The sequence below is a fragment of the Akebia trifoliata genome, chromosome 11 (assembly GCF_017979445.1).
Source record: "Akebia trifoliata isolate Shusen 1 chromosome 11, ASM1797944v1, whole genome shotgun sequence".
Taxonomy (NCBI): Eukaryota; Viridiplantae; Streptophyta; class Magnoliopsida; order Ranunculales; family Lardizabalaceae; genus Akebia; species Akebia trifoliata.
The window spans coordinates 41,913,970-41,927,701 of record NC_141385.1 but is presented as its reverse complement, the minus strand read 5'-3'; the positions used below and the strand labels follow the sequence as shown (position 1 = coordinate 41,927,701).

At 34.3% G+C, this 13,732-nt stretch overlaps 2 protein-coding genes across 5 annotated transcripts; both read left to right on the top strand.

Annotated features, from left to right (window-relative positions):
* Positions 1–1,403: 1,403 nt before the first annotated feature.
* Positions 1,404–8,853, top strand: UCH2 (Peptidase C12, ubiquitin carboxyl-terminal hydrolase 1). Of its 2 annotated transcripts, none has more exons than XM_086458343.1 (6): positions 1,404–1,579; positions 5,195–5,243; positions 6,085–6,131; positions 7,423–7,469; positions 7,559–7,661; positions 7,743–8,853. In XM_086458343.1, the coding sequence occupies exons 2-6, from the start codon at positions 5,213–5,215 to the stop codon at positions 8,517–8,519; spliced, it is 1,005 nt and encodes a 334-aa protein (XP_086314469.1). In that variant the 5' UTR covers positions 1,404–1,579; positions 5,195–5,212; the 3' UTR covers positions 8,520–8,853. The 2 variants fall into 2 exon arrangements, with proteins under 2 accessions (XP_086314469.1, XP_086314470.1); XM_086458344.1 differs by having other exon boundaries at positions 5,192–5,243.
* Positions 8,854–11,543: 2,690 nt separating this feature from the next.
* Positions 11,544–12,476, top strand: LOC147391759 (protein METHYLENE BLUE SENSITIVITY 1-like). Of its 3 annotated transcripts, none has more exons than XM_086459301.1 (2): positions 11,544–11,699; positions 11,941–12,476. In XM_086459301.1, exon 2 carries the CDS (start codon positions 11,956–11,958, stop codon positions 12,280–12,282), a length of 327 nt encoding a protein of 108 aa, XP_086315427.1. In that variant the 5' UTR covers positions 11,544–11,699; positions 11,941–11,955; the 3' UTR covers positions 12,283–12,476. The 3 variants fall into 3 exon arrangements, with proteins under 3 accessions (XP_086315427.1, XP_086315428.1, XP_086315429.1); XM_086459302.1 differs by having other exon boundaries at positions 11,560–11,704; XM_086459303.1 differs by having other exon boundaries at positions 11,569–11,699; positions 11,845–12,476.
* Positions 12,477–13,732: the final 1,256 nt, after the last annotated feature.

Below are 13,732 nucleotides of genomic sequence, written 5' to 3'. Positions count from 1 at the left end.
TGTTGACATACATCATCACATACCTTAGCCTCTAAAAATACTGATATTGTAATAATCTGATTTTTGAGTTTAAAAGATAGATGAGTTAAAAATGTGTTTAAAAAAATTTTCTTTGATATTAATGAACTTGAAAATTATTGATTTTGGAAAGAAAAAAAGAAAAAAAACCTGAAAATAACTGATTTTGGGAAGAAAAGTTAAAATCTTTTAGAAGGGGGTTGAATATAAAGCATTTGGATAATTTCATTATCTAATTAAAAAAAAAGAAAAAAATAACTGCTATTGGCAGTCCAATATTTACTTACTACAGTCCAAATAAAAATAAAGAAAATAAGTGAATGGTTGAGAATAAGTAAAATTTGGAGTGCCGATAGATGTTCTCTCATTTTTTTTTTTTGTGTGCTAGATTTATACTTGAGTTGGGGTTATATGGACTAAAAGAAGGACTATCCATCTTTATGGACCACATGTCAATGTGATGCCCAAATACACCATTGGGTGCCATATATATGTTAAGCATTTTATTTTATGACCTCTAAAAAATGGAATTAAAAAAATAGATTTTTTCACCTTTGGATTTAAATTTTAGATCTAGGAATTCAATAATAGTCTATTTTTAAACTCAAGATTCAATGCCAAAAAATATTTTTTTGGAGATGATTTTTTTTTCTCAAGCCCAATCTAGATTAACAACAAGAGACTGAGTTGTCATTTGGACCAATGTGGTAGTCCACGTGGCCCAAATGTGAACCTCGGTCCATACAATTTTTCTATTTATATTTCTTGAATTTGAAATTTTATTTAAGCCTAGTTATAATTGCAAACAACTATCCAAATTGTGTCGAAGAGTGCTATTATGTTTTGTAAGTTGAGATTATAATTTGAGTCAAATCTTTGTTATGTTTGAAGGGTGTGTTTTAATCTTCAATTGGGGTGTGATAAAAAATGACACCTTTGGATTATCTTTCTTTCGAATATAACTTAGGGTCTTTGAAAAGAGATAAACAACATAATATTCCAAAGCAAGTAAAACAATTTGCATTATGTGTAAATGGAGATTTTAGGATTGCTATTTTTTTGGACGAAGTTAAACTAGGATTTCTCCTTTTTTTTTTGCTTTTCGTCTTGGGGGGGGGGGTTTCAAGTCTTCTTTTGTATTTCCTTCTCTTTTTTATATTTATAAAATATTTATATCTATCAAAAAAATAGAAAAATAAGAGGTATAATAAGTGAAAATTGGGTGTCAATAGCAGTTATAATAAAAAAGAAAAGACCAAGATCAAGGGGGTTTATGGAGTTAAATTGAAAAGAAAGAAGGTATCTCAAATATTCAATAAAATGCAGGGCCTTATGTGTAAGCAACTCATAATTCAATTTTATAAAAAAGGGTTTTAAACCCTTTCTCGTAACATCACCGAGAGAGAGAGAGTGAGAGAGAGAGAGGGAGAGTTGAGTTCGAGAAAGAATTTTCAGAGATTGAGAGGGAGAAACATTGGAAGAAGAAGGTACCTTTCGTGTTTCGTGGCAGTAATAATCAGGTCAGGATAAGGACGACGGCCACGATTCCATATTTCCCAAGGTAAGGTCTCAGGACTAAGAATCCCCCTTTTTCTCTCCCTCTCTCTCTATTGGATCGATCTATTTTCTGTCAATCGATCGATTGTTTTTTGTAATTTCTTATCTGATGCGAGGGTTTTTGTTTTTTTTTTCCTCTCTCTTTCTCTGGTTCAATTGGTTGCGTAGATACATAGAGATAGCTGGATCTCTTAATAGCTGGTACTGGTATTAGGGTTTTTTTTTTTTTTTTTCAAAATTAAGAAGAATATCTGTATTTTTTTTGGCAGAGAAGAGAAGAGAGAAGACAGGTAGCCATGACTGCAAAGCAAATTTTTCAAGTGGTGTGATAAAAAAAGGCACTTTTTTGAATTAGTTTTTTATTATTAGGGTTTTGTTGTTATATTATAGAACTAATTACTCACCTATTCTTCAAATTAGTTCTTTTTTATTAGGGTTTTGTTGTTATATTATAGATGATTGAGGAAATTTTTGGTTTAATCTTTGAGTGAATAAGCAATCTAGGTCAGTTTGTAGTTTTGAACTCAAATAGAGTCTAGTGGGTTAGGATAGTCTCTAGTAGTTGGGATTGGTTGTACTTGGATGAGATTCTTGCTCTAATCAAATCTAGTTTGATGCATAGAGTCTTAAGTGACCGCTTATTGCGGGACATTTGAGTTCGTTTCGCTTGAATTCTCTCCAATCTCATCGAATTAGATTGGATTACAATTGAGAGAATGATAAACTAGAAGAAAATTGCGTAAATTGAGAATTTTATTAACAAATTCAAAAGAAAGTGAAGATCTTCAAACTTTGAAGTTTCTCTATCAATTGGAGTTCTCTTTCATTGGAGTTTTGATTCTGAGAATGAGATCTCCAGCCATTAAAGTTCCAACCCCTTCTTTCTTAGACTTCTCCTCTATCTAAAGAGTGAGTATTCTTAGAAATCACAATTAACTCCCCCAGTTCCTCGGTTACATAAATCCTCTTTCTTACAAGTTTATTATAAAATATTTATTGATTCCCAAAACTTACAATTATCCCAACAACTTTATTAAAAAATTACTTATCAACCTCAAATGCATTCAAAATATGACAAGCCACATTCACCTTATAACATAAAGCCCTCTTGTTGTTATTCCGCTAGAGTGAAGCTCAAGGGATTAGGATCGAAATAAAATATCTTCATAGAATCATCTTTGATGCGTACTTTTCCTGACTAAATCAACCTTCTCCTTGTCTTCTCAGACAGACCGACAAGTGTCATTGAGTCAATGTTCACCTATAACATCGTTGTACCCAGATCTCTCGTTGATGACTATACTGATGATTGAGGCCGTTGAAACTTGAAAGACATGTTCCTGTCTAGTATAGGATGGTATTATTGCTTCCAATACTTTTTTTACATATACGGTAGCCTGGACAGCTATATTACATGCCCAATTAGTTTGTGTGAGTAGGAATGAGTAGAAAGAGATTTTCAATATTCATGAATTGGTATATTTAACGGATTTTAAATTTTAAATAAAGAGATTAATAGGGTCTCTAGAGATGATGACGATGATATAATATATAGTTGGGTAAAGATTTGGTGATAACAATGATGACGTTGTTATGGATTCCTTGGAAAGTATCTTAGTGGGTATTGAGGCAAAAGGAGTCTTGATTGGACATGGTAATATCATTAAAGGATATGTATGAGGGAGTATTAGAGTCCTTGGAAAGTATCTTAGAAGGTTATCTTATGATATTGAAAGCTCTTGTCTTTAGTTCCTCTTCTTTTGTAGAATGTAAGATGTTACTTGTCAAAATAAACAGACTTTTTTTGGAAAATTGTAATGGTTTTTTGAAGTTTACCGCTTGCTTGTAAGTACATAAGACTTTTATGACTAGGAAAAGGAAGTCGTAAGCCCAATAACCATTTTTGTGCTTGGACCTTTTTCAACACTTCTAAGCATAGGGCTTACAAACTTGAAGTTTGATATATGCAGCAAATTTATCTGAGACAAACCCCATTGAGCCGAACTTGTTGTACTAGATATGACAAAACTTGCATATTTACTTTAAAAGGCCAAAAAGGGTAGTGAGTATTCTGTATTGGCCTTCATTTTTTTTCCATCTTCAATTTGTTTTTTTTGGTGTAACCGATATAAAAATAATAAAATAAATTTGTTGGTGTGGCAATATGTGCAGAAAATCTTTACCATTGTTTCCAAAGCATAGGATGTAGAACTCAACTTTTCTTCTCGATTATCATTAAGACTCATAATTTTGAGGCGTATTCCATGTTTTTTTTGTTGCCTTTTACAACTTGAAAACATGTCATTCTTTATTGCTTTTAGTTTTTTTGGTATTTTTTTTTTTATTTTTCCCCCTTTTGCTTAATATTTGGAGGAGTAGGGGTGTGAGATCCTTTCTCACCTCTAGATTCTAGGTATTCTGTATTTCAATATACAATCTTTTAACAATAATAAGCCCTTTAGACTAGATAAATTCTTGTCTATGTTATACCCGGGGACTTCAAAATGGCTGTCAAATCCTTGTCGAGCACTTCACTTTTAAGCATAAATAATGTTCCCATAGGGTATAACTTAGGTTCGAGGGGAAGTTTGCAATGTTGCTTTCAATTATTTTTTTTCTTCTAACTTCCAAATTGCATTGATATTTGTGCTAGATAGTTTCTTTGGAGACATGCTAGATTTTTTGATGGGTACATCAAAGATTGAATAGTAGATTTTATTTTTATTTAGTTTATTTATTTTAGGGCTTTAATTTTATGTTTGGGTTTATTTTGATGTTTTATTGGTCCATGGTCTTAGTATAATATTTAGGGTCAGTTTAGTAATTTTAGTTTGTCTTTTATTTAAGTTTGTTAGGGTTGGAAAATTAGGAAAGAGAAAGTTAGGAAATTAGGTTATGTATTTGGAATTTTGGTTTGATTAGGATTATTGGATTTATTGTCTTTATATATAGATTGTATTAAGGTTTTTTTTTAACAAAGAATGATGAATAAAAATAGAGTTTGATCTTTAATTTTTCCAACAATGGGTGTAGTGTGAGGCCATTTGGAGTGAGTCCAAGATAACATTATTTTTTCTCTATTGATTTCTCTGTTTATTTTTTAATCTTTTGTTTTTTGATTTTCTGTTAGTTTCTTGTTCTTGATTTTCTTGGATTCTTGATTCTTGAGACCCTTTCTTGAATTTTGATTCTTTAAAACCTTTCCCGCAACCTTTAACCTTTCCTCAATTCTTAATCATTTTTCCATTATCTTAACCTTTAATCCTTACCGTACATACCTTAACCTTTAATCCTTTCCTTTACCTTATTGAAAATAGCGTAATTTATAAAACTTTGCGTTTTGCATTTCAATAGTCGATTGGGATTTTAGAAACCCTTTTCCTATTGCCTCCCAAATCCTTAACCCAATTTCAGATCCCCCACCATATTTCCCTAATTCCCTTATTTTCATCTTCTTCCCTCACTGTCCTGCATCATTTTCATTGTTGCCTTGTTCTTTTGGTACTGGCATTTTATTTTCTAATTGTTGTTCTGCATAATTTCGCACCCATCTGTTTCAAGATAGTTTTATTTTTTATATGTTTGAATAACACTCCCCTTTTTTCCCTGTGTGCAGCAGCTTCTATAAATTCTCATCATGTCTTGGTGCACTATTGAATCTGATCCTGGTAAGTTTTCTGATATCTATTTTGCTTATTTTATATTTTGTCTTATAAGGTCTTCTTCCTGATGATCCCAACTGACAATCAATTTTACATTTCTCTAATATCCCTATATTATCCAAGAAATATCTCGTATGCTTCTCTTCATATCATTTTGTACCACCTCAAAGTCCAAGGCCCCTAACTGGTGTTCAGTTGACCTTATTTTTCTGTCCTATAGGGGCTATTTTTAGATTCCTTTGAATGTACTCATTTATAAAATCTTTGAGAAGACTAACTAAATTATAATGTTCATTTTGAGAGATTAGTTATGTTCAATGAAAGAGAGATTCTTCTTTATACAAGGAATAGTTCCTCGTTGACTGAGTGATACTTAACTCTAATTCAATGCTAATCTTAAGATTGAGTGTTCTGTACATGGTTTGAAGTCTCAAACTCGAGGTATTTCTTGCTCCCTTGAAAAATGTGAGATGTCTCAACTGAGGCATTGTGACATACTGAGACAAACCTCCAATTACAAGTTGTGGTCACCCCCAAAATCTTTATGAAACCAAGACGAAGCTGGGTTTTGAATTTGCAATGAATGGATTTCATTTCAACTGAAATTACTCACTGTCAACATTTAGGGTATTATGATTGTGTGGTGAGATCAGGTCGTAGATTCTTTTCCTTGTATTCGGTGGCATAGAGGTAGAAACTAATATATCACAATTTATTTGGCAATATTGAATAACACAGTAATAGTCAAACGTGCTGAGTTCCCATTGGCTTCCACTACTTTTATAAACAAACAACTGTTCCACATTTAGCTTTTTGACGTTCCTTGTTTTCTCGGCTTGTGTTTTAGGTGTGTTTACTGAACTTATACAGCAGATGCAAGTAAAAGGTTTGCAGGTGATCTCCTTGCGACTTTATGTAACCTGATTTACTTATTATGCGTATAGGACGTTATGATCTCAGGAATGCATGTTTTTTTTTGTGTGTTGCTTACTGCAAACAGGATGGTGCATTAATCCTTGCAAATGCTTTTATCCAATTATTTGTTCAATACCAGATACCATGTAATGTTGCCCTAGCATATCAATGTGGGAATTTCACCGTTTTGTTTCTTTGATTGCAACCAAATGAATATTAGTTTTAGACTTCAAGTAATAAATCTCAGCCATCCATCTAAATAGCCTAAATATAAGTTTGTCTAAATATAAAAGACCCATATAATTTTAGACATTCTTTTTTCCACCCAAATTTCCAACATAGTTTTGATGCCTGAAAGGTCAAAATCTCAACGGAAGTAATGAAATTAGCTATTCTACATCTTGAAACAAGCTCTCCTGCACATTTGACTACTTTTTCAATTGGATATTCGAGTAAAAAATTAATCCTCTCTCACTCATATCTTTCTTCTCTTTTCCTAGTTCTTCAGTATTCAGGGGGTTTCCCTTTCTCTTTTTCTAGTACAAATGTACTTCCCTATCTGGGAAAAAAGGAAAGTATACATGGATTATGTTTTTTGATCAATAAGAATACTTGAATTATCATTATCATCGAAGCCTTATTCAAACAATTTGGGGAAAAGAAAGCATGGATAAGACTCTTAAGTTAATTATCTAAGACAGTGATTTTACATACAGTTATCCCATCAATAAGTTGATTCCATTCTCTAACTTTCAGCTAGGCATCGGACACTTGGTAACATAACATAATATGAATTTAGTAAAAAAATTAGTATTTCTAAAGTTTCTTGTCATAAAAATTTCACAATATATTTTACTTATATATGATATATGAAGAGGTGTGGAGAGTTGATCCCACGACCTAGGTTCAAAACTCGTTGAACGCACCTTTACACTAAACACTAACCCTTGCTTGCTTAGCCAAAAATAAAAAAAAATAAAAAATAGCATATTGAAGCCAATTAGCTTTGATAATGATGGTCTCCTATTTATATATGGAAATCGTGGGTCTAGGAAGGGTTCTGAAACAGCTCCTGATTGTTGGATCATGCCAAAGCTCATCCAATGCTTGGTCAGTGAGTATTTTTTACTGAAAAAAAAATAAAAATTGAAGCAACTCCAGGCCAATGGGTCTCTTGTCTGCCTACCAAGAATTGCATTTTCTCTTTTCTTTCCAAACACCTGTTTTTTATACCATTTGTGATAATAAAGCTTAATTATGTGCCTAGTAGGTGGAGGAATTGTATTCTTTGGATCTGGATTCCCTGAACAATCTTCGGTCAGTCATTTATACCAACCTTGTTCATATTATGGTATCAAAAGAGCTCATATCTTTCACTCCTTTTTACTGATTTTCGATGTTTACAGGCCGGTGTACGGATTGATATTCCTTTTCAAATGGCGACCCGGTGAGAAGGATGATCGTCTTGTAATTAAGGACCCAAACCCAAACTTATTTTTTGCAAGCCAGGTTGGTGTCATATAAATCACTATCCATTGGAGCATCTAGCCACACGTGGCTGCTGTTTTAACTGTTGTGACATCTTCACAGGTCATTAACAATGCTTGTGCAACGCAAGCAATCCTATCCATTCTTATGAACTGTCCAGATGTAGACATTGGGCCTGAACTGTCAATGTTGAAAGAGTTCACCAAGAACTTTCCTCCTGAACTTAAAGGCTTGGCAATCAACAATAGCGAAGCCATCCGTACAGCCCACAACAGCTTTGCAAGACCTGAGCCATTTGTGCCCGAGGAGCAGAAGATGGCAACCAAGGATGATGATGTGTACCATTTTATAAGCTATTTACCTGTTGATGGGGTACTGTATGAGCTTGATGGATTGAAGGAGGGCCCCATAAGCCTTGGGCAGTGTTCAGGTGGACAAGGTGACATTGATTGGTTACGGATGGTGGAACCGGTGATCCAAGAGCGCATCGATAGGTATTCTCAAAGTGAAATAAGATTCAATCTCATGGCAATTATAAAGAATAGGAAGGAAATGTACACCGCCGAACTTAAGGAACTTCAAAAGAGGAGGGAACGTATGTTGCAGCAGTTGAGTGCAGCACAATCAGAGAGACAGGTGGATAATGGCAGCATTGAAGCGTTAAACAAATTGATTTCAGAAGTAAATTTTGGGATTGAGAGTGCCACCGAGAAAATACTAATGGAGGAAGAAAAATTCAAGAAGTGGAAAACGGAAAATATCCGTAGAAAACATAATTACATACCCTTTTTGTTTAACTTCCTCAAGATTTTGGCTGAAAAAAGGCAGTTGAAACCTCTGATTGAGAAGGCAAAACAGAAAGCTGGAACCCCCAAGTGAAATGGCCTTTTGAGGTTTCATTGGTTGTGACGACTACTGATGCAACACCAAGAATTCTGGTTGTCTTTGGTTCTCTATTAGATATTTATTATCTTTCCAAGGACTTGAGAATAGGGCAGTTTTATATTACCCCAGAACTAGCCTGCTAATTTACCAATTTTCAGGATATCTATGCACCCACTTCACTGTTTTCTCCCTTGAACCTAAAAGTGTGTTGCTACAAGCTGATTGTTGGGTCTCATCTCCTTGTTGTAGCGGGTTGTTTTATATTTTGAATGTTAGTTAATGGAACACTTTTCTTTGTTACTGTAATATCAGCTCCATATCTTGCTCATATTTGAAAAGATTTATGTCTAGAATAGGATGAAAATGCCTGGTCTTCAGGAGCATTTTAACTTGCTCTATAAGTGTGACCTTGATTTGGTCCAACAGGTTCAAAATATGTGTATTTCGTGGGTAGTCCACGTTGCCTGTAGTGCTGGGATCCAGACCCTTGTTGATCATGTTAGTGTGTGTGTGTGTGGTGTGTGTGTGTGTGTGTGTGTGTGTGTGAAAGACATGCCTTGTGCCCATAATCTTTCCTCTGTAGAGTTGTGGATATCAAATGAGCAGGTGCCAGCCAACTAAGCACTAAATGCACGAGTGGAACAATGATGTTGCATAATCTCTCCTCTCTAGGGCAGTGCAAGTCAATTAGTTTAGTTGGTAAAGTCTATAGGGGATAATGTCATTAGACCTGGGTTCGATTCCTACTAACGTCAAATTATTGATTTCATTTTTCATTAAAAACAAGCTTACCGATCTTAAAAAATGCACTCATATTTGAGGTCTCTCCAACGTGACTCTTTTTCCAAATACTTACTGATATTTGAGCCTCCAACCCTAATCATCTCATGATCAACGAAGATAGACTGTGTAGTTAAATATCACACATGAAACAAATCAACATCTCATTAACCAAAAAAAAAAAAAAAATCCTTATTTAAATAAAAAATGATTTTGCTAGGAATCAACTACAATACATTGAACCCAGGTTGGAGATAAAGTCGTCTAATCCAACATTGTCGAATTGACCTGGAACTTGGACACATATGGCAAAGTTAAATTCGCCACCTCTATGTTGGACCAATGAAAAAAAAGCGACAATTGTGAAAATTATGTAATGAGATGCTTACCATGTGACAATTCCTTTAGCACTAACACCTTATTTTGTCATGATATATCTTTGCTTTTCCTTTCCCTTGTTCTCTCCCCCACTCCTTTTTACGCTCTCTCACAGTTTCCTATGGTTTCAAATGTCTATGTAAAATTCTCAAGGGAAAATTACTTAATGGTCCCTGACGAAAGAATTTCTCTCTAACTAGTTCTTGATTTGTAGGGGTTAGTTAAATAGCTTATTTAGAAAATTCCTCTTGTCTAATTAGTCACGGAACCCAACTATAGACATTTCTCATGATTGAAATGTTGAAATTGACCTAATCATTCAAATTCACCATTTTCGACTAAAAAAATTGGATTTCTTGCATCCAAGTCGAGTTTTGGAGACATTATTGTGATGAAACATATTTGAAAAAGAAGAAAAAATCATTTTTAAAGGATTTTTCAAGCATATTGAAAATGTATGTAAAAAACTAGGATTTTTTAATTTTTTTATTTCATTTTTGGATAAAAATCAATCAAGGGTTAAGGGTGGTTTTTTTAGTTTGAAATCATCTACACAAGTTGTTATGTCAAGTTTTAAATTGATCTTTCCATCTATTTTAGTTGGAAAAATTGAAAAAAAAAAAAAAAAAATGAAAACAGGTGAGTTTTACAACATCTAGGTCGACAATGTTTATTTTTGAGTTCAATATTTTTATTGTCGAGTTCGATAATTTTTTAAACTTAAAACTTGGTATAACGACTTTTGTAGATGATTTCAAACCGAAAGAACCATTTTTAATCGATTTTCATCTAAAATCAAAGCAAGACAATAGAAAAACACTAGTTTTTTATGTACATCTTCAAAACGCTTGAAAATGATATATTTTTTCTATCTAAATATTTTTTTTATGGAAGCGGAGTCTCCAAAACTTGATCAGGATGTTATAAATCCAATTTTTTGGACAAAAAATGATGAATTTGAATGATTAGGACAATTTCAACATTTCAATTGTGAGAAATGTCTTGAATGGAGTTCAATAGGGTTGTCAATGGTCTGGGTCTGAAATTGAATCGGATCAATGTTGATTTGGTACCGATCCAATAAGGATCAATCGGATCCAGAACTGATCTACTAAGTATTGTATTGAACCCTTATCAGATTGGATATTTTTATCGGAACTCAATATTAAGATCCAAGCCCTTTCCCTTAACAATCAGATCGAATTCAGATCAGGCCAAACCCGAATATATTTACAAATTCTAATAAACTTCATACTTCTCAAGAAATATATAATATAATTTATTTATATACTTTCTAGCATAAAATTGGATCGGGACATGGTTGATCTATATCTGATCTAATAAAATATCAAATTGAATTCTTTTCAGAATCTAAAATATTGAATTAAACCCGAAGTTATCAGATTAGATTTCGGGTCTAATCTGATCCATTGACAACCCTAGGTCCAATGACTGATTAGAAAAGTGGGATTTACTAAATGGACTACTTAGAATTAAAAAGAAAACCTTCCACCGTACCCCATTAATTAATTTTCCCTATTTTCAAGCGACACATAGATGATTCACATAGAAAATCGGACACATTTGTGAACAATGGGCGACATTTTAAACCATGGTCTCTTCCCCCCTTTCCTTGTATCATAAGTGAAAATTTTGATGTGTCAGAAAATCCCTTTACCCAATCGTTGAACTCCGAGTGTCCAACGAATTCACATTTTGTTTAGAGATCTGCTTTTACCACATCAACTTTTACTAATGCCACACCAATTATAACCTAAATAATCAGAGAATTATACACAGTTGGTGTGGTGTTAGTAAAAGTTGGTGTGGAAATAGCAACTCCTCCCAATTATAATTAGTCGGACGACGTGTCCCTATCCCTCAGCCCTATAAAATCGAACAAAACCCTCTTTTCTTTCCCCCTTTCGACACCATTGCAGCGTAACCTTTCGTGTTTCGTGGCAGTAATAATCAGGTCAGGATAAGGACGACGGCCACGATCCCAGATCTCCCAAGGTAAGGTCTCAGGATTAAGAATCCCCCTTTTCTCTCTATTGGATCGATCTATGATCTGTCAATCGATCGATAGTTTTTTTTTTTTTTTTAATTTCTTATCTGATTCGAGGGCTTTTGTTTTTCTCTGGTTCAATTGGTTGCGTAGATACATAGAGATAGCTGGATCTCTTAATAGCTGGTACTGGTATTAGGGTTTTTTGTTTTTCAAAATCAAGAAGAATATCTGTATTTTGTTTGGCAGAGAAGAGAGGTAGCCATGACTGGAAAGGCAAAGCCAAAGAAGCACACGGCCAAGGAAATTGCGGCGAAGGTTGATGCTGCTACGACCAATAGAGGTGGAGGCAAAGCTGGTCTCTCTGATCGAACCGGCTCAGAAAAGGGCGGCCACGCCAAGTACGAATGTCCTCACTGTAAAATTACAGCTCCTGATGTGAAATCTATGCAGATTCACCATGATTCTAAGCATCCCAAGATTCCTTTTGATGAATCCAAGATCACCAACTTACACGCTGTCCTTGCGGTTCCGGCGGTTGAGTCCTCTAAGGGACCTCGTCCTGGTATCCGTGGAAGTCACAAGAAATAGAAAATTAGATCCTATTATTACTGTTACTCGTACCTTCTTTTATTATATTTCTCTTCATCTTAGTTTTTATCTTTTAATCTTATCGAGTCGTGTGTTTTAGTAGTTTTGCAAATATTATGTTAGTAAACTTAACTACTCTCTCTATCAATCTCTATGTTATGAATTATGATGAATATTATCTTGACGTTGTAATCTCTCTGTGTTGATTTCCTAGCTTGCTGCATAGATTGTTATTGGTATGGATTCCTTAATGCCAACATGTGAACTTTATTTCTCTCTCTTTGTTTTGCTATTGTCTCGCTCTTTAGCCTTCCCCCCCCCCCCCCCCCCCTATTTTTTTGCTGACTCTTTCGATTATCATATTTCAGTCAATGTTCCCTTTTGATTTTATTTGATGTGTTTTTATGTATGCATCATGTACTCAAGGCCGGGTGGACCGAAGGTGCCTTAATATATGTGAGGCGGGGCAGTGTAAGTGAGGTCTAGAAGGGTGCACGCCTTGAATGTGCCTCTATCAAAGAGCAAGGCGCACAAGGCACATGTCTCACTAAAAGTTGAATAAAATTAACGTATTTTTCTCAAATAAGACACTGATTTCAATTTTGCTCATATAATCTTTACATACAAAAAGATTTATTTGAAAAATATAATTTTTTACCATTAAAATGTTTTATTTTATATTTTGCCAATTTTAGTCAGCTCGAGCCCATTAGGGACAGGTTATGGCTCAACCAAGCCCGGCTTGGACCCACCCATTGATTGCCTCTACTTGTTGTTGTGCCATAGCAGCAACAACACATGTTGTTGAACTGTGTATACTTGGTTCTTCCCGTCATCTTGTTCGTCCGCATTTCTAATTTTTGTACTATTGGTTATTGTTCTTCTTCTTTTAACTATAAAACTGGTATTTAAACATGTTGTGAATATATAATATCTGGATCACATCTTTCACTGCTTAATTTTATTTTTTTTTAATTTTTAATTTTTAATTTTACAATTGTATTATTATTTTATTGTGCTTTGCTTCACTCTGGTGTGCGCCTCGCCTAGCGCTTTAGGAACTAGGAGACGTGCCTTTCGCCTTTTAACTACACTAGTATGCATTAAGCAATGTAGCTCCCATTTAAACGTTGCTGAGACTCAAGAATGGTTCCGTTAATTTCCTCACAGTATATTTCTAGGATTTTTATTTATTTGTTGTTTGAATGATTACATATATTTTATGAGTCTTCTTCTTTGAATGATGCCTCTGCCATTTATAACTTTGTTGACTAAGACGGTTCGTTTGCTTTTTGAGTCGTGGCTTTGTTGGGGAATCTCTTTTATTGAGGCAAAATGGCCTTTTGTGGAGTCTTACTCCTTTTGCGATCTGTTGGGGGCATTTGGAAGGAGAGGAACAAACGCATTTTTGAAGGGAAAGAGCTACGCATTCAAGATATTATTGTTTCAA

Excerpts from the sequence above, each read along its gene's own strand:
- UCH2 (XM_086458343.1), top strand. The coding sequence starts at position 5,213 with ATGTCTTGGTGCACTATTGAATCTGATCCTG. Across the intron at positions 5,244-6,084 it reads CACTATTGAATCTGATCCTG|GTGTGTTTACTGAACTTATA; the intron begins GTAAGTTTTCTG and ends CTTGTGTTTTAG. Across the intron at positions 7,470-7,558 it reads GATTCCCTGAACAATCTTCG|GCCGGTGTACGGATTGATAT; the intron begins GTCAGTCATTTA and ends CGATGTTTACAG.
- LOC147391759 (XM_086459301.1), top strand. The coding sequence starts at position 11,956 with ATGACTGGAAAGGCAAAGCCAAAGAAGCACACGGCCAAGGAAATTGCG.